The following is a 19,097-nucleotide window of genomic DNA, read 5'->3' on the forward strand; positions in this document are numbered from 1 at the left end:
CACAGATTCTAGAGCCAGCAATGCTAGCATTGACTCCTCACTCCACCACTTAGCTGTGTGCCTGGGCAAATTACTCTCTCTGGTTCAATTCCATCATCTATTTACAAAAGTGGGAGGGAGAATGGATAATGGTAGGACCTACCTCACATGGTTGTTAGATGAACAGCACCTGATACATAACTCATAACTGCTGCTACTGTTAATTTCTTTGTCTTCTGAGTGCTCTCCCTCCCTTTCGGCTTGTTTGTATTCCTAGCCTGTCAGTCACCTTATCAGCTAGCCACTGTGTTTCCCAAGTTAGAGACCTCAGTCAGCCCTGATTCCCTTCTTTCCCTCTCCATGCTATCTCTGCCTTCCACATAGCTTCCATTTGCTTTACTTTAAGGCCTCCTCATCTCTTTATTTGGATAATGTGGACATTTCCTAAAGGTTCTGTTTCTACTCTTGTTCCCTTGTCCTCTCCTGTCCATCCTTTTCTCCAGGAGCAGAGGAGTCTTTCTAAAATAAATAGAATTTTATACACTTGGCCCACATCGCTCAGGTCAGTGGTTTTCAACCTTCGATTCTAGGAGCCCTGAAGTTCCATGGTAGGGACTTTGTGGCCACCATAGATGGCAGGGCATAGGGAGGAGGCTCAGGACATAGATGCACAAGGAGTAATCTGCCATCCTTACTGCCGAGCCCTGCCTCCCACCTCGCACCTCAATACCAAACACAGCAGCTTTGTGTTGATCACTTTCTCATATTGTAGTCCTGCTTTCATAGAATACCTCTGGCTTTCAGGATAAAGTCCAAGGTCTGAGAGAGACATAGGAGGCACTTGATGAGCCATCCTCACTGCTACCCAGCCTCATTGCTGTGCTCTGCTATGTACTCAACACTTGATGTGCATGCAGTGCTGTTTCCCCACCCACAGGATTCGTATTTCTCTGCCCAAATCACCTTTGTGGTTGCCTGATTTGCTCGGCTGACTCCTAATTGTTTCTTAAGATGCAGTGCAGGCATCATCTCCCAAAGTGATTTCCTCTTTCTCCCTTCAGGTACAGTTGGGCAGTCCTCACCTGTGTTCCCCTAACATTCCATGTTCACCTCCAGTCTATTTAGGCATGCCCTTTCTCACCTGACTGCACCCTCTGGGGAGGCAGGACAGAGACTGTGTTGCTTTTGCTTTCACATTGCCTGACACATAGTAGGCCCTGGGTAAATATTTGACTCACTGTCTGTCTCAGTGGCTGAGCAAGATGAAATGCAGACCTCTTAGCATGGTCCATGTGGCCTTTTTATTTGGCTCCTCTTACCGGCTTCATTTCTTGCCACTTCTTAGCCCTGTGAGTTTTCTCTATTCTCGCCTTATAAGCTATGGGTATTTCCTTGAAATCTCCCAGTGCCTTTCTAAACACTTTCCCCCTTCTGAATTGCTCTTCCTCCCACTTTGCTGTTCCAAATAACAAGTCCCCTAACCTTCAAGGCCACAGTCAAGATAGATTTCCTCCATGGAATGCACCTAATCTTCCCCCTGTTCTCCCACAGCGCTCTCCTCAGACCCATGGCATTCTCTGATTTCAGTATTGTAGATTTTTTTTTTTTTCCTCATCCCCGTAGACTTGAGTTCCTTGGGGGCAGGGATCCATGCCTCTTTCATTATTTTGTAAGACTGATGTTCCATTAGCTTCTCACTCTGAATGGAATAAAAGTCCAGGGCTTTTGATGTGCCATAAAGCGGCCCTTCACAGTCTGGCTTCAAACTGTCTTCGTTCTGGTGTCATCTCCTGCCACCATCTGTGCACCCTACACTACAGCCATTTCCACCAGCTTGTGATTTTCTCAGCGTGTTCCCGTTTGGACTGACCACACTTATTCTGTTTACATGCTGCTTTCTTTTGTGAAATGCTGTCGTTGGCAGGGGCTCTGTTTTCTTCAGGATAGCATGTTCTTTTATCAGATTTTTTAAATGTTATATAATACTTCCTGCGTACACAAAAAATAGAGCAATATACCACTCTCTTGTGTATGTATCCAGTGTTACCAAAAGAACATTTTATATCTACTGTATATGTGTCCATATATATAGAGAGAGAGAGCAAATACTCATGTGAGAGCTGGACCCCCTTTTTCCTCCTTCCTCAGAGAACAGTGGCTATCCTAAATGTAGGGTTTATCATTTCCATATATATTTGATGTTATTAATATATTTTATCTGTAAATGATTTGTAATATTGTTTTCCATTTTTGAAACATAAAATCACCTTGTTCACATTTTCTAAGGATTCTTGCCTATTTTTTACTCAACATTGTTTTTGAGATTTATTCATATTCATACATGTAGCATTAGGTAATTCTAAATTGCTATGTAGTATTTCCTTGTATAAATATCCCACAGTTTATTTACCCATTCTATTCTTGATTAGTGTTTTGACTGTTTTCATTTTCTTAGTTTGTAATGAACATTCTTATACAAAAAGAAAAACTAGTCTTTTTCAAATTTTAAAAAAGTATTCTAGCAAATAGATCCCAGCTAAGTAAATATTAAGCTAACTTAAAGATCATTTTTATTTTTAAGACTGATTTTTAAAATCAAATTTATCCATTTACATACAAACATATATCTTTATTACTTACTCTAATTAGCATTAAGCTAGGGGGTAAGTACTTTGAATGCAAAGATTTAAGCAAAAGTTACTCTTTTCACTCAGCAGTTTGCAAGTCATGTCTCATATACATTTTGCCTTAAAAATGTTAAATAAAAGCCAAAATTAGAATGTTTAAATAAAACTTCAAAAGCACTTGCTCTAAGATTTTAGTAAAATGCCTGTTAAATTGTATGATAGTAACAAAGTAAATGTGAATTCTCTGTTTCTCTTTGATAGAGAGCTGAATGTGACCTCAAATGATCTATTCTTACAGAGAATTTCTTAAAGATAGCTAGAAGCAGTATCCACAGCTTCCTGAGGTATACCATTTCAACATTTTATGTCCTTAATAGTAAAATTTTCCATTATGCTCAACCAAAATATCTCATGTTTGAATTGAAGCTCACTTCCTTGTTTGGTGTCCTACTAGCAAGCAAAACAGAGTGTTCATACTCTCTTTTAAAATCAATAAACAAACAAACTAGCCTTTCTTCTCCAAAAGAAACAGTTTCAAGTGTTTTTTGCTCTGGTCCCTAGGACTGTTTAATTATTTTCTTAAATTGATGATGAAAGTTACTATCGATCATCTCTGCTGTTCTCTGATAGTGCACTAATAGGGGACACACACACACACACACACACGGAATGTGAGAATGAACAGCCCAGGTTTGCTGAACTCATGAAGCACCTCTCGAATTCTTATTTTTTTCTTCAACTCAGCAAAGTATGCTGCTGTGTTTCACTTGTTCCATTTCTTCTTCCTAACACCAAGAAGCTCACTTCTTTCGGGCGTATTTATTGCTTTTCTTTTTTTGTTTGGGTAGCCAGTTTATGTTTTTGAGTCTTGCCACACCTTGTGCAAGAATTGACTACCCAAAGTTCTTTTAGTCTCAAAAAACTTCTGAAATTCCATTTATTCCAGAAAATACACTGTAACCAATTAGAAGCATATTGCTGATTTCCTTCTGTATGCATTTCCATGTATACCTGTCTTATAAATAATCCCAACTTTTTTACTTTTTTTTTTTTTGCATCTCCTGCAAAATAACTTACATACTTGAAAATATGGACCCCATAATGCAGTTCAGTATTATGTTCAGTTATTCTTACTCAGCAGTTTTGCTTCAGGCAATTTATCATAAAGATAGTCTCACTCAGGCATGCTTAAAGTTATTTACAAGGGTGTTCATTTCAATGCTGTTTATAATATAAACGTTTGGAAACAATTGCAGTGAGTGATTAATAATGGACTAAATAAATTATGGTATATCCATATCCTTTGATGTCAAGTAGCAGTAAACACTCATGTGTTTGTTGAATGAAGGAAGGAATGTATTATTAGATGGACAAAGTGCAAGGTACAGCATAGTATATATTTCATGGAATAAAAAAGATGGATATATATGTATACAGTATGCATTTGTGTACATGGATAAATGCGTATAACGTTTCTGGAATCATACACAATAAACTGTTAATATTAGTTATCAGTGGGTCATGGGAATAATGGTGAGTTGAAAATATGGCGTTTACTGTTAACCTTAAAAAGGAAAGATAAAGCAAAACTAAACCTCAAATGGAGAAGACCCAGAAAAAAAAAATGATTGGAAAAAAGTGTATGTGCCCTTATGTACTGAATCCTGTTTTCTACTTCTTGTATAGTACCTCCATTCCGATTTTCTTGCTGTCTCCTACTTTTGCCTCTGTGCTTTGCCTTCTATTTGGAAGTGCCTTTTATTCTCTCTTGCACAGATAACTCTTTCTTCTTTCTCAAGACATTGTATAGGGCCTAAGCTGACCTTCATGAAACTTCACTGGAGTATTGCATTTCAGGAGTGTTTCATTTCAAAGAAACCATTCAGATATATCCTCAGCATGTAACCAGTATCATATAATTTCATACTTATTCATTCAGTAATTATTTCATGTAATTATTTTTCTTCCCACCTTATTTAAGTATAAACTTAAATAATATTCACTGCCTCTCTTACGTTTGTTTTGTACAACATCTAACATTACCAATAAATGTTTAAGGAACTTTTTTCCTTGATGATATTAGTTGAAACTTAATCTAGAAAAACTACTTAGTGGCCCAGTCTTCAACGGATATCCTTTTTAAACCATCTGAAATAATTACAGATTTTCCTAAATCGATATTTAAATAAATATTTTATTTGTAAGGGGATTACTAAATACTATAGTGAAGTTTTGGCATGAAAAAAATACTACAGGCCATACTTCAGATTTTTATGGAAAGTACATGGAATCAGAATTGCCTTTGTTTTTAAGCCACCATCTATCCCAAAGAAGAATTCTTTCTTTATTAGATACAATAAATTTAATATTGGGATCATATAATTACATATCTCTAAAGTTCTTTTATTAGGCACATATGTATTTAGGATTGTTATGTTTTCATGCTAAACTGGCTTTCATCATTATAAAATCTCCCTCTTTAGTAATAATAATATTGTTCTTAAGCCTACTTTGTCTGAAATTAATATGGCCACTCCAATTTCCTTATGATTAATGTTTTTATAGTATGTCTTTTTTGTATCCTTTTGTTAATTTACCTGTATCTTTAAATTTACAAGTGTGTCTCTTTTAAATTGCACATGGTTGGATCTTGCATTTTTATCCAGTCTGAAAATCTCTGACGTTTAACTGGGGTGTTTAGTGCTTTTATATTTAATGTAAATCAACTGTATTCTTTGAAGATTGTTTGTTTTGCTATATTAAAGAGCCTCTTAGAAGACAGTAATTTGCACTCTAAAGTAAAATAGCCTGACTACTAAAGCATGGCCTTTCTAAGAATTCAACTGAATGTTCATGTTCAATGATTTTTATCTCCTGGCTGGTTAGAGCTCCAGTATCCCTCAGTCTGTTATGGTCCCCAAAAATCTCTGTTTAGTTTACAGCTCCTGGATGGTTGTTTACTGCCACACCTTGTGGAGTCTTGCTCTGCACATTACAGCTTAACATTTATACAAACATTCAAGAAGACCCTTGGATTTCTGGACCTGCTTTCTGGAAATTCTCTCCTCTCTAGTATTCTGCCTTGCAAAATGCAGTTGCCACAGCAGCCTTAAATTCCTCTCTCTGTCTGAGCTCAGCACAACACTGCTGTGTACTCTTTGGGTCCCACCTTCCTGGACCATAATCTGCAATGTTCCTCGAGACAGAAGCTCACCATTATGGGGCTCATCTTTATATCCCTTTTGTTAGGGATTATAATCCTTTACTTCACATGTTGTATAACATCTGAAAAGAGTTGTGTCTTTTTTTTTTTTTTAGTTAGTGATAGCAGGGGAGTTAGTTCAGTATCAATTAATCTATCACGGCCAGAAGCAGAAATCTTATAAAACATTTCAAGTCATTAGTTTTGAGAAATAAAACTATAATACAGAACCATAGACTCTCTATGACAGTAGAGATATAATCTTGTCCAACACACTTTTTCAGAAGATGAGAAGATACACAAGCTCAAGTGACTTGTAGTAGATTGCACTATGAGTTAGTCGTAGTCTACATCTCAGGTTTTCTCCACTATTCTTTTCCCTATAGTAATCTTATGAAAAATTCTCCTATGTTTGAAACATAATTTTAAACTGTCATTAAAAAAATTTTTAGAACTCTTATGATTTAAACATCCTCCTCACTCATTTTTTCTTACATAAATAGTATTGTTAATCTTGCTGTTAACACAGGCATGAAGGAAGAATCATTTACAAGTATATTTTAGAATAATTGACATGCTGTGGAGCTATATAATTCCACAGAAGACATAGAAAACAGTTTTCTTTAATATAATTGGTTTTTTTGTTTGTTTTTCCAGTTTATTTTCTTTGCTGTCTAAAAAACACAACAAAGTTCTGGAACAAGCCACACAGTCCTTGAGAGGTTCGCTGAGTTCTAATGATGTTCCTCTACCAGATTATGTAAGTAGTTACCTTATTTCATCAATAAAAACTTTTCCTTTCGGCCAGGCACAGTGGCTCATGCCTGTAATCCCAGCACTTTGGGAGGCCAAGGCAGATGGATCACTTGGTCAGGAGTTCAAGACCAGCCTGGCCAACGTGGGGAAACCCCATCTCTACTAAAAATGCAAAAACTAGCCGGGTGTGATGGTGCACACCTGTAGTCCCAGCTACTTAGGAGGCTGAGGCAGGAGAATCACTTGAATCCGGGAGGCAGAGGTTGCAGTGAGCTGAGATCATGCCCCTGCACTCTAGCCTGGGTGACACAGTAAGACTCTGCATCTCAAAAAATAAATAAATAAATAAATTCTTTCATTGTAAAATTTATAATAACATTACCCCCTCTCTTCTCAGAATCTTACTGTGCTGAAAATCTTTGATGCCTGAGAAACCTCTAATATGCAAATAAAAGAGTGACGTCTCAAATCAAGGGAACAAGTTATAAATGATTGTTAACAAGTGATTGAAGAAAATCAACCCTAAACCAATAATTTGTACATAATTAAGAACCTTTATATCTGAGTTGAGAAACCCACTCAAGCTAATAACACAAAAACAAAAGCAGGGATGATTTTATAGGAAGTACGCAAAGATTCCTCACTGAACTTAAGGGGAACAAGTACACCTGGATTTCCCAGAGATCTGGAACCTAAAATTGAAAAGCCATTGGGTCCTGTTTCACGGGTCATTTTGTTTCTGGTCTCTGCTTCCTTTTGATTCTACTTTATTCTGCTGCTGCTTTCTACCATCTGGGTTTATCTGTTTGCTTACTTGAACCTAAAATAGCAACCCCAGCCCTTCCTCTTCTTCCCTCCAACCTATAAGCATGTCCTTGTGAGTGCAGTGCCTTTAGCTGTCTTAAAGTCCTCATTCTCAATTCCTGAGAAAGAGAATCTAATTGGCTCTGCTCTCATCAGTATGTGACTCCAGTCTTATCAGACATGGTCAGAAGAGAGCAGCAGTAACATGTGGCCTTTGTTCCATCCACCTTAATGACGAAGAGCTTATTACCAACTGCTACGGTTGAATGTCCCCTCCAAAACTCATGCTGAAACTTAATCCCCAGCGTGGCAGTATTGAGAAGTGGGACCTTGAATAGGTGATTGGAGCCCTTATAAATGGATTAATGAATTCATGGATCAATGGATTAGTGGGTTAATGGATGAATAGGTTAGCATAGGAAGGGAACTGGGGGCTTTATAAGAAGAGGAAGAGAGACTTGAGCTAGCATTTTAGCATACTTAGGCCCCTCACCATGTGATAGATACTCTGCTTCATCTTGGGATGCCACAGAGAGTCCCCACTAGCAAGAAGGTTCTCACCAGATGCATCTCCTTGACCATGCGCTTCCCAGCCTCCGTAACCGTACAAATTCATTTTCTTTATAAATTACCTAGTTTCAGGTATTCTGTTCTAACCAACAGAAAATGCACTAAGACATCACCTGACCTTAGAGGATGCTGATGGAATAGAATAGAAACAGCACAGGGGTTAGCATAATATAATAATAGGAAAGAGAATGCATTATAAATTTTCTTAAAGTAGTTTCACTACCTGTGACATTTCTTATATTTTGGAACGTGGCTTAGATGAAGATGCTAAAAATTATCTTGCCATTAACCACGGGAGAAGTTCGTCAAGTTCTAATAAGGACGGCCCTAAATCTCCAGATAACAACATAGTGGATGGGTATTTAGAAACTTTATTAGAAAACTCTTTAATTCTGAGTTTGCAGTGATGATGCATACCAGACAGCTGTAGAGTTGCCTTGCTTGTCCTGTGCTTTGTTTCATTTCTTTGTCCTGATATGAGACTGTGGGAACAGCACCCAGTCCAGATATCAGTCAATGATAAACAAAGATAGCTGTGTGCAGCCACAGCCTGACTGGTGCTAGTTTTTTCGTGTGTGTGTGTGTGTGTGTGTGTGTGTGTGTGTGTGTGTGTGATGTCACAATCTGTCATCCCCTTAAGGTATTAAGTTTATAATTCCAAAATGTGTCTTTTAAGATTTTCCTGTTAAGTTGAATGTTCTAATTTTTTAATTAGCATAACAGCTCACTTAATTCTACACTTGCCATACCTGTGATAACTGTTTAGAAGCTCCATCCAGGGCCAGGATGGCAATAGGGAATTGTGTTTACCAAAAACTTGAATTTGGGTCATCTGCAAATGTTTTGTTATTTGTAAGCAATTATTATTTGATTTATATAGTATTCCTGTGCCACTTACTCCACAAAAATGTGTTGAATATGTATAGTTCTGAAGTTCTGATGTTGCCTTCGTAGGATTCTTCTTTAATCAGAGATCTATAAAATTAATATTTGAGGAAATAGGTCATATTTACTGGTATTTGCCAATCATGGGGGTAATAATGCCATGATAGGACAATTTGAATTTGTAACAGTCCTGTATTAGTAGAATTCTGCTACTGAAGTTTACAGATTTTAGAGTCACTGATTGAATATTTTCTAATTGTATAAAATTTTCACTAAGTAAAAATGAATTCTTAAAGCATCTGCTTCCTAGAAATAGTGGGAAAACTCCATTTGGAATCTGTCATTGACAATCCTTTTTTTTTTTTCCTTAACATTTATGTGTATGAGACTTTGTAAATCACAACATTTTTCAAATGGGTTTATGAACTTGAATTTTGCTGCCTTTTTTCAGAGTTAATTGAAGAAAATGGTTAGCACTGATTCAGTAGGAGAGATGACTGTGAATCACTCCTGATAGAGACCTGAACGGTGATTAAACAAACAGCAGTAACCTTAAAAATAAGCACTGTTGTCTGTTCTTTCATGATACCTCAGTGTCTTATTGGTCATTCCCATTACTCAAAACACTGTTGTATAAGTGATTTAAACGTTTGAAATCATTTTCTCTTTTACATTAGTCATTAACTGGGCAAATGAACATGTTCCTTCCTTTTCTTTCGCAGAATTTTTACTTAAGTACCTTTGCCAGTAACCACATAAAATTCTGAGTCCTGGACTAATGCTTTAAACCACTTGTTGGTAAAAGATGAAAAAGGAAAATGAGAAAGTCTTAATGCAGCAGTGGATTCCTAGATGTGTACTTTCTTTTTTTTTTTGAGACAGAGTCTCGCGATGTGTGCTTCTACACCAAGACTGAGTGAACTATATTAGCAAAGAATTTGAATAAGTACCTAAAAATAAGGACATATTTTTCTTCTCACTGTAGTACATAGAGTACTTTCAGTCTACCTAGAGAGTTCTAAGTTTATTAAGAAAATGTTTATCCTCATTATACTGTATAATTCACAAGTCAGTTGAGTAACAACATAGAAAGCAAATTGCAAGTTCCAAAAACATTAGTATTAGTACTTTAGTGCAACTATGTTGGTCTGAACATCTCTGGGGAAACCTGAAACCTTCAACTGAGTTCCAGATAATGAGGAAACTGCCCTGGCTGTTTAAGGGGAAATAAAACAAAAATTGTACTCAAACCTGTGGGGAGAGAGAAAACCTCTACAGGGGCAATAAGGGCCTTTAAGAAAGCAAGTAAAGTTCCATTGACTTGGCTTTGCTTTGGTGTTTGTATTATCAGGATTACATAAAATTTAATTCAGTGACTAAAGGGGACAGGAGAGAACTGTTAAAGGAGAATCTTTCAACAGATTTTTTTTTTTAATAAAAATGAACTGAACTTTCAGAGAAGTTTGGTCATATATAACCAAATATGGCACCTGAATATAGAAAATGAAACAAAGATAACAAATGAGTTACGATTGCCTTTTAAGCTATAACCATATGAATATTTAAACTATAACCAATGATGAATATTGTTACTGTACCATATAAGCTTTGTTTCCCTAGTTCCTAACAATTTAACTTTTATTCTAGTTGCAACCATAAGGAACCAAATTATATTGCCCTGTGGTCGTCAAATAACTTTGAATATTTCTGTAGGACTGACTCTACCATCTAACTCCAAAATTGTAGAGATGGGTTCTCACTATATTGGCCAGTCTGGTTTTGAACTCCTGGCCTCAAGTGATTGTCCTGCCTTGTCCTCCCAAGGTGCTAGGATTACAGGCATGAGCCACCATGCCCTACAGATAGTTTGCTTCTAAATTGTAACTGTCTAAAGAGCAAAGCCATCCATTTGAAATTTATTTTCATCAAGTCATGATCGCTTATTATTATCATTCTATATGGAATTTTAAGATACTGTTAACTCTGGAATATATCATTGGCTGACCTTTTGACTTCATAGCTTTTATTAATATCTTTTAGACCTTGTTTACAAACTTTTAAATCTGCTTTCAGACATTTAGTTTCTTCAGAAATGTATTGTAGGATATTCTGATCTGATTTTCATATGACAAAATTTAAATTCAGAGATTTTTCTATTTTCTACTCCATCCTTTTTAGGTTGTTCTATTATTAAGATTCTGTGTTGGTATTTACTCTTTAACTTAAATCTCAAATTCATTTGATTCAATAGTTGATGGATAACTAATATTGAAGACTATCTTCAGTCATTTGTTTTGTATAATGCTTGTGCCTTTACTGAGCTGGTGTTAAAATGCCCCTCTGTACACACACGTGCACATAAATAATACAAAGATATACATACATAGTATTTGTATATATTGGTATTAGAGTATTCTTTTTAAAATTTTTATGGGTACATAGTAGATGTATATATTTATGGGATACATGAGATATTTTGATACCCACGTACAATGAGTAATAATATCAGGATGAATGGGGTATCCATTTATCCTTTCTTTGTGTTACAAACAATCCAGTTATGCTCTTTTAGTTATTTCAAAATGTGCAATAAATTACTGTTAGCTGTAATCTAGCTATTATCAAATACTAGATCTTATTCATTCTATCCAACTATATTTTTTTACTCATTAATCATCCCCTCCCTGCCCCAACTACCCTTCCCAGCCTCTGGTAACCATCCTCCTTGTTAAGTGAAACAAGCCAGGCACAGACAGACAAACATCACACGTTCTTACTTATTTGTGAGAGCTAAAAATTAATACAACTGAACTCATGAAGACAGAGAGTAGAATTAGTTCTTGATGGAAATGTCCCTTAAAGATTTTTATGGAAGATTTAAAGGCTGGCATAGGTAATTTAACATTTATATAACATAGGAACAGTTATCTTAGGTATGCTACCATATCCAAGAAGTTTGAAATGCTGAAATTTGTTACTCTTAAAACAGCTCCTTTTACATGTTGTCACTTTTGACAATTGCTTTTGGGGGTCAACTTTTCATGCATTTATTCTAGTGATGATAACAGCAATCAGAATATTATTAAAACTTCTGTTTTACATTACTTTACCATGGTGTAAGAGGTAAAATGAAGAAGGCATAGTACCTACTTACAGGATAGTTAAAACAAATACACAACTAAAATACAATTCAACGTATAACCAATTTTATAAAAGCTACATAACCAAACTTGCGGGATGTCAGAAGAGTGAGAGAGAACAACTTTTAGGAAGAAGGGGAGGTACTGTGGCAGTCTTCATTGAAAGGAGTTGAAGTTTGAGCTGGTTAATATTTTTCGAAGGAGGGATTCAGGCAGGAAAACATTACAAGTGTTATGCTTCTTCAACAAGGGCATGAAAGTGAAAAATGATCGTGCATCATTGTCACTGAGTTGTTTGTATCCAGCACAGTGTCTGGTATATAATAGTTCAATAATTATTCATCACCCCTCACTCATTCTATACACAAGAATTAACTCAAAATGGACCATAGACCTAAATGTTAGAGCTAACATTATACAGCTTTTAGAAGAAAATACAATTAAACTTTCACGACTTTGGGTTGGGCAAAGACTTCTTAGATGACACCAAAAACTCAAGTGACAAAAGAAAAATAGATAAATTAGACTTCATCAAAATTTAAAACTTTGTGTTTCACAGGATGCAATTAAGAAAGCAAAAAGACAGTCCACAGAACGGGAGAGGATATTTGCCAATAATCCATCTGATAAGGGACTAGTATCTATAATATGTAAGGAGATCAATAATAAAAAGATAAATAGTGGAATTTTAAAATGGGCAAATATTATATTTTGTGAACTGGTTCTGTGGCTTGTGACCTGTGTGGCCTTAAGTATGTCATTTTGCCTCACTGGGCCTCAATTACATTGTCTGTACTATGATGGCCAGAACCAAGAAGACAGATAATAACGAGGACTGAACACCTGGGGTTCTTGTGAGGATTAAATGAATGAGTAAAGGTAGGATCCTTGGCATGAAGCAAGTGCTTGATAAGGTTAGCTATTGCTGCCCATGTGTGGGAGAGGCAGTCTGGGACCACAGGCGTTAGTTCAGAAAGTGGAACTGTCTCTGAGCTCTTTAGTGCAAAAAGAGCTTCCTGCAGGAGGAAGAGTGGTGTGATATTAGATGAAGAGGTAGGGATCACAACAGCCAGCAATCACTAACTACAGGTGAGCAGCAACATCAGGAGGATTTTCTAATCTGTCTGGGAACATCTGGGTAGTTACTCGACATCACAGGGTGTACCTGAACCCCAAAGATGGACTCCCTCTTCCCAGGGTGCTTCCTGACCTTGGAATTGTCAGGGCTTGGTATGTCCAGGAGCCCCAGAAATAAGCCAAACCAGAATGACCACCAAGAACAGAGAAATGGAGGTCATGTTGACAGGCTTCCTGTCAACCAGCTACTTTTCCTGAATGCCAGGCATGTGCCGGGCACCCCACTAGACTTTAGGTGGGGCAGAGACTGGCTGGATGCTCTACAAAACCCATTTCCTCTCCCTGATTACACAGCAAAGCAACATTTTCCAGCTCCCTTGTGTCTAGGAGGGGGGCATATGACTAACTGTAGTCAGCGGAATGTAGGTAGAAATGCTGTCTTCTACATTTTTTTTTTTTTTCCTTTGAGACAGAGTTTTCACTCTGTCGCCCAGGCTAGAGCACAGTGGTACGATCTCAACTCACTGCAGCCTCTGCCTCCCGGGTTCAAGCAATTCTCCTGCCTCAGCCTCCTGAGTAGCTGGGACTATAGGCATGCATCACCACGCCCCACTACTTGTATTTTCAGTAGAGATGGGGGGTCTCATCATGTTGGCCAGGCTGGTCTCGTACTCCTGACCTCCGGTGATCCACCCACCTTAAACCCTCAAAGTACTGGGATTACAGCATAAGCCACCACACCGGGCAATTTTTTTTTTTTTCTTTTTTTTTGGTGGGGGTGGTTTGTGTGTGTCTTCCACACTTCTCTTTTCTCATCATTTGCTAGCTGGTTGCAGGAGATCCAGTGGGAGATTCCAAGGTCCCACAGGAAAACATTTCCTGGATCCCTGGATCCTCTCATGGAAGGCCAACTGAGCACCCTGTTGGACTGTGATGCAAGTTAGCAATAAAATTTTTACTGCATTTTTTAAATGGGAAAAGTCTTAATAGACGTTTTTCCAAAGAAGGTATAAAAAGTGGTCAATTAGCACATCAAAAGATACTGAACATCATTGGCTATTAAGGAAATGCAGATCAAAACCATGAGACACCACTTCACACATCTATTTTGATAGCCAGAATAAAAACGCAGATAATAACAAGTGTTGGTGAAGATGTAGAGAAATTAGAACCCTCATGTACTGATCATGGGAATGTTAAATGGTGCAGCCATTTTAATTTATCAGTAATTAAACACAGAGTTGTCATATGATGGAGAAATTTCATTTCTGGGTTTACATACAAATGAATTGAAAACATATGTCCACCTGAAACTGTGAATGTTCATAGAACCATTATTTGCAATAGCCAAAAATGGAAACAACTGACATGTCCATCAGCAGACAAATAAAAAAATGTGGTGTATCCATAACACGTGAGATACCACGTGAGATACTACTAACCCTTCTCAGTGCATCATACAATAAAAAGGAATTAAATGCTAATACATTCTTCATCATGGATGAACCTTGAAAACATTATGTTAGGTGAAAGAAGCCAGTAACAAGGCCACTTATTGTTTGATCCCATGTATATGGGATGTCCAGAATAGTCAAATCTTATAGAGGTAGATAGTAAATGCCTTAGGGCTGGAGTGTGAAGCAGAATGGGGTGTGACTACTAATGGGCACAGAGTTTATTTTGGGAGGTGATGAAATGTTTTAAAAGTAGGCTGTGGTGATGTTTGCACAACTCTGTGAATATACCAAAAACCGTTCAATCATACTTTAGATTGGTGAAGTATATGGTATATGAATTGTATCCTGATGAAGCCTTTGAAAAAAAAGTAGTGCTTTGAGCACTGGGGGAAAAAGAGAGCTATTTGTTGGGTGTGCGTACTAGCAGATAAAGATCAGCAAGGCTAGCATTATGGCACAAAGGTGAATGTAGGAAAATAAATTTTATACTTTGAAATAATATTTTAAGGAGGCAAAATATGTTTGAGTGATTTGACTTTAGAAATGTGAAAGTCAGCTAGATATGCAGTTCCACACAGGTGTGCATATTCTTCAGCCTTGTTTAAGAACCAGAAATGGAAATAAGCAAAATATTCATCAATAGGAACTTATTAAGTGTAAATTCATCCAGTGCAGTATTCTACAGCTATTTTTTAAATGAAGTCAGTCTATATTGGTTTATATGAAAAGATATCCATGATATGTAAACCAGTAAGAAAAATACTTTATAGCATATAGGTTATACGTACGTGTATGCTTGTAAATATGCATTACATTTTTCAATAATGCACAAGAAACAAATGATGGTTACTTCTGGGGAGTCAGACTGAAGGATCTCAAAAAAAAAGAATAACAAAGAATAACATACTTTTTACTTTATATTCTTCTTTGTAGGTGTAGATCTTGAATTTCTGTCAAGTGTACCTGCAACTTGCTTTCTGTCCCTCCATTCCTCCATTAAGATAATTTTAGACTTACAGAGATGTTTTAAAGAATTTCCGGTTGGGCGTGGTGGCTCACGCCTGTAATCCCAGCACTTTGGGAGGCCGAGGTGGGCGGATCACCTGAGGTCAGGAGTTTGAGATCAGCCTGACCAACGTGGTGAAACCTCTTCTCTACTAAAAATACAAAAATTAGCCGAGTGTGGTGGTGCACGACTATAATTCCAGCTACTCAGGAGGCTGAGGCAGGAGAATTGCTTGAACCCAGGAGGCAGAGGTTGCAGTTAGCTGATATTGCGCCATTGCACTCCAGTCTGGGTGACAAAAGCAAAACTCTGTCTCAAAAAAAAAAAAAAAAAAAGAATTTTCATATATACTTCACCCAGTTCTCCCTTTTGCTAATATGTTACATGATCATGTAACATTTATCAAAATTAAGGAATTAACATTGGTACATTACTGTTAACTTTAATAACAATCTCATTCAGATTTTACAGTTTTAACATTAATGCCTATCCTTTTCTGGGACCCAACCCAGGATCCCGTATTAAATTTCCTTGTCACATCTCCTAAGTCTTTTTTGTCTTTCGTGACCTCAACACTTCTAAAGACTACTAGTCAGTTATTTTGTGGAATATCCCCCAGTTTGGATTTGGCTGGTGTTTTCTCATGATTAGATTGAGGTTATACATTATTGACAAGGATTGGGAAGAGGTGAGCCCTTCTCCGTGCATCATACCAGGAAATACATGATATTGATATGTATTACTGGTGAGGTTTACCATGACCATTTTGCTAAGGTGAGGTATGCCAAGGTTTTTTACTGTAAATTTGTTATTTTTCTGTTTGTAATGACTATATATTTTGGGGAGATACTTTAAGACTATGCCAATATCCTCTTTCTGCTTACAAATTTTCCTACAAATTTTGGAATCCATTGATGGATCTTGCCTGCAGCATATATCACTGATTTATTAGTGATTTTCTATTTTTCTCATTCTTTCTGCCATTATTAATAGAATTCTACAAGGAAGAGTTGTCACTTCTCCCTAGTGTATTTACTTATTCAATTACTTATTTCTATCAGTTTGGACACATGGATCCTTGTTTTATTCTGTGTGTTATAACCAATATTGTTATTATTCTGTTGCTCATGTTGTTCCAGCTTTGGCCATTGGGAGCTCTTTCATGTTGAGTCCTCTGCCTTGTCAGTTTACTCTTATCCTCTTTTGAGACCCTCAACATGCTCCAGTTCATCGTGTATTTTCTCTGCCTCAGCCCTGGAATCAACCAGTTCTCCAGGAGGATCATGAAATTTGGGTCAAGATCTTTATATTTACTTTCATGTTAAAGAAACTGTGTAAAACAGTTAGAGCCAAACCCTGTGAATAAGATTGGTGAACATCCCTAGCACAACTGCTTTGAACTTAAATAGATTTCAAGCCCCATATTGATTAGGTCCCAGTAAGTTTCTTCTTTAGTGCAATCAATTTTTTCCCAGGTTTATGAGTCATAATAAATAAAAAAATTATATATTTTGGAGTGTATGACATGATTTGCTATATGTATACATTGTGAAATAATTACCACAATTAAGTCAATTAACACATCCATCACCTCACATAGTTACCATTTTGTGTGATGAGAACACTTATGATCTACTCTCTTAGTAAATATCACATGTACAATACAGTATTATTAACTTCAGTCACCATGCTATACACTGGGTCCACAGAACTTACTCATCTTATATAACTGAAAGTTTGTACCTTGTGACCAATATCTCCTTTCCCCCACCCCCTGGCAACCACTGTTCTGCTCTGATTCTTTGATTTTGACTTTTTTAGATTTCACATCTAAGTGAGATCATATAGTATTTCCCTTTTTGTCTCCGTCTCATTTACTTAGCATAATGTTCTCCAGGTTTATCTATGTTGTTGCAAATGATAGGATCTCCTTATTTATGGCTAAACGATATTCCATCGTGAATATGCACCACGTTTTCTTTCACCATGTATCTGTCAGCGAGCACTCAGGTTGTCTTCATATCTTAGCTGTAGTTAATAATAGTGAAATGAATATGGGAGTGCAAATACAGATACCTCATTTCCTTTGGGTATATACCCAGAAGTGGAATTGCTGGATCATATGGTCGTTCTATTTTTAATTATTTGAGGAACCTCCTGCTGCTTTTCATAATGGCTGTACCAATACAATTGATTTTAAATTTAAGCAAAGTCTCTAGCGAGTAAGCAAACTCCTCATCCCTCAACCCTACCACTTTTTCCTCATTAAAAACCAGACCTGACCTTGACATAATAAGACCAATTTTCATGCTTGTGTTCTAACTTGGCAAGGACCTGAGAGTTCCAAAAATGTTCTGAGAGTGATTCTAAGGACAGTATTAAGTTGGAGGGTTCCCCTCTTTTTTTTAAACAAAAACAAAACATTCCTTCATTTTTAAACTGAAGGATTGAAGGAAACACTATGCCTTTTCTTACTCCTGAAGAGGAAGATTGTTCTGTCCCTTCTTATGGAATATGGCAGAATATTCTTTTTAAGGACTTTTTTAAAAAATTATCATTAAAAATACTTAAATAACTTTTATGTTCCTTCCTCTCTCTGGCTTATAAAAAGAAATAGGATGTGTTTGCATTGAAATCTGGCAATGATTAATTGACTTTCTAAGGGAAGTTTAAAGAATACAGAAAAAACAACCCATGCATATTCAGTAGTAATGTGTGATAGATTTCTGAAAACCAGTGATCACAGTTTCTTTCCCCCTCTTTCCATTCTAGTGAAAAAGTTTTTACTTCCTGTTGCATAGAGCTAATATAAAAACACCTTTTCCTGAAATATTTTTAAATTTCCTTTTACTTATTTGAGAAATCTTTAATTCTGTTCGCTCACATCTTGATTGTTTTTCATTCTGTTTCTCCCTTTCTGCCTGTTCATAGTTCCTAATAAGAAGAAAAGAAGTCTCCTATTTGGAATTTTCTTTGATTTATCCTTGATTTACATGGCAAATAGAAAGCAGCTGTCTATTTAAGCATCTAATTCTTGAAACCATAGTCCCCTCAAGCGTCATCTGGAAATAATGTAGCTTATAAAACAAAGCTAAGAAGAAAAGGCAATGTTTGTTTTATGTGGGATGAATGATTTCTGTTGGGGTCCTTTAATTCGGCTATTATGAGGGTTATTAAAAAGCAGTATTACAAAAGAGGCTTAAATGAAAAGAATTTTTTAAGCTGGTATCTTATTATTACAGTTGATTATAGTCAAAGCTACAAATGTTTTGTAAATGGCACTTTATTTGAGTTTCTCTAAATAAGACCCCCAAAACCAGTAATTTTATTCATTGTATGAGTGGAAATTCAACCCTTTCCTTGGTTGATTTAATTTCTGAAAACAAATTTTATTCGAGAATTCAGCTCTGCTTGTTTTTCTGGAAATTTCACGGATTTCTGACAAATTCATGAGAAGAATCCTTAACAGGAGTATTTGAGAATCACCTTATAAATGCAGAGAATGAACAAGAAAAGCATCAGACTTTATCTAGACTTAAGGTATTATTAGAAAATTCACTGAACACTAGATAAAGTTAAGTCCTACATTGTTTC

At 36.5% G+C, this 19,097-nt stretch overlaps 1 protein-coding gene across 16 annotated transcripts in view; it reads left to right on the top strand.

Annotated features, from left to right (window-relative positions):
- LOC105489384 (dymeclin) overlaps window positions 1-19,097 on the top strand; it is a 406,658-nt gene that overhangs the window by 272,727 nt on the left and 114,834 nt on the right. For all 16 annotated transcript variants that reach the window (XM_071085384.1, XM_071085386.1, XM_071085387.1 and 13 more), the window contains one exon: window positions 6,466-6,568. In XM_071085384.1, coding sequence (XP_070941485.1) covers window positions 6,466-6,568 — 103 coding nt within the window. The remainder of the gene's footprint in view (window positions 1-6,465; window positions 6,569-19,097) is intronic.

Source organism: Macaca nemestrina, chromosome 19, assembly GCF_043159975.1.
Source record: "Macaca nemestrina isolate mMacNem1 chromosome 19, mMacNem.hap1, whole genome shotgun sequence".
NCBI lineage: Eukaryota > Metazoa > Chordata > Mammalia > Primates > Cercopithecidae > Macaca > Macaca nemestrina.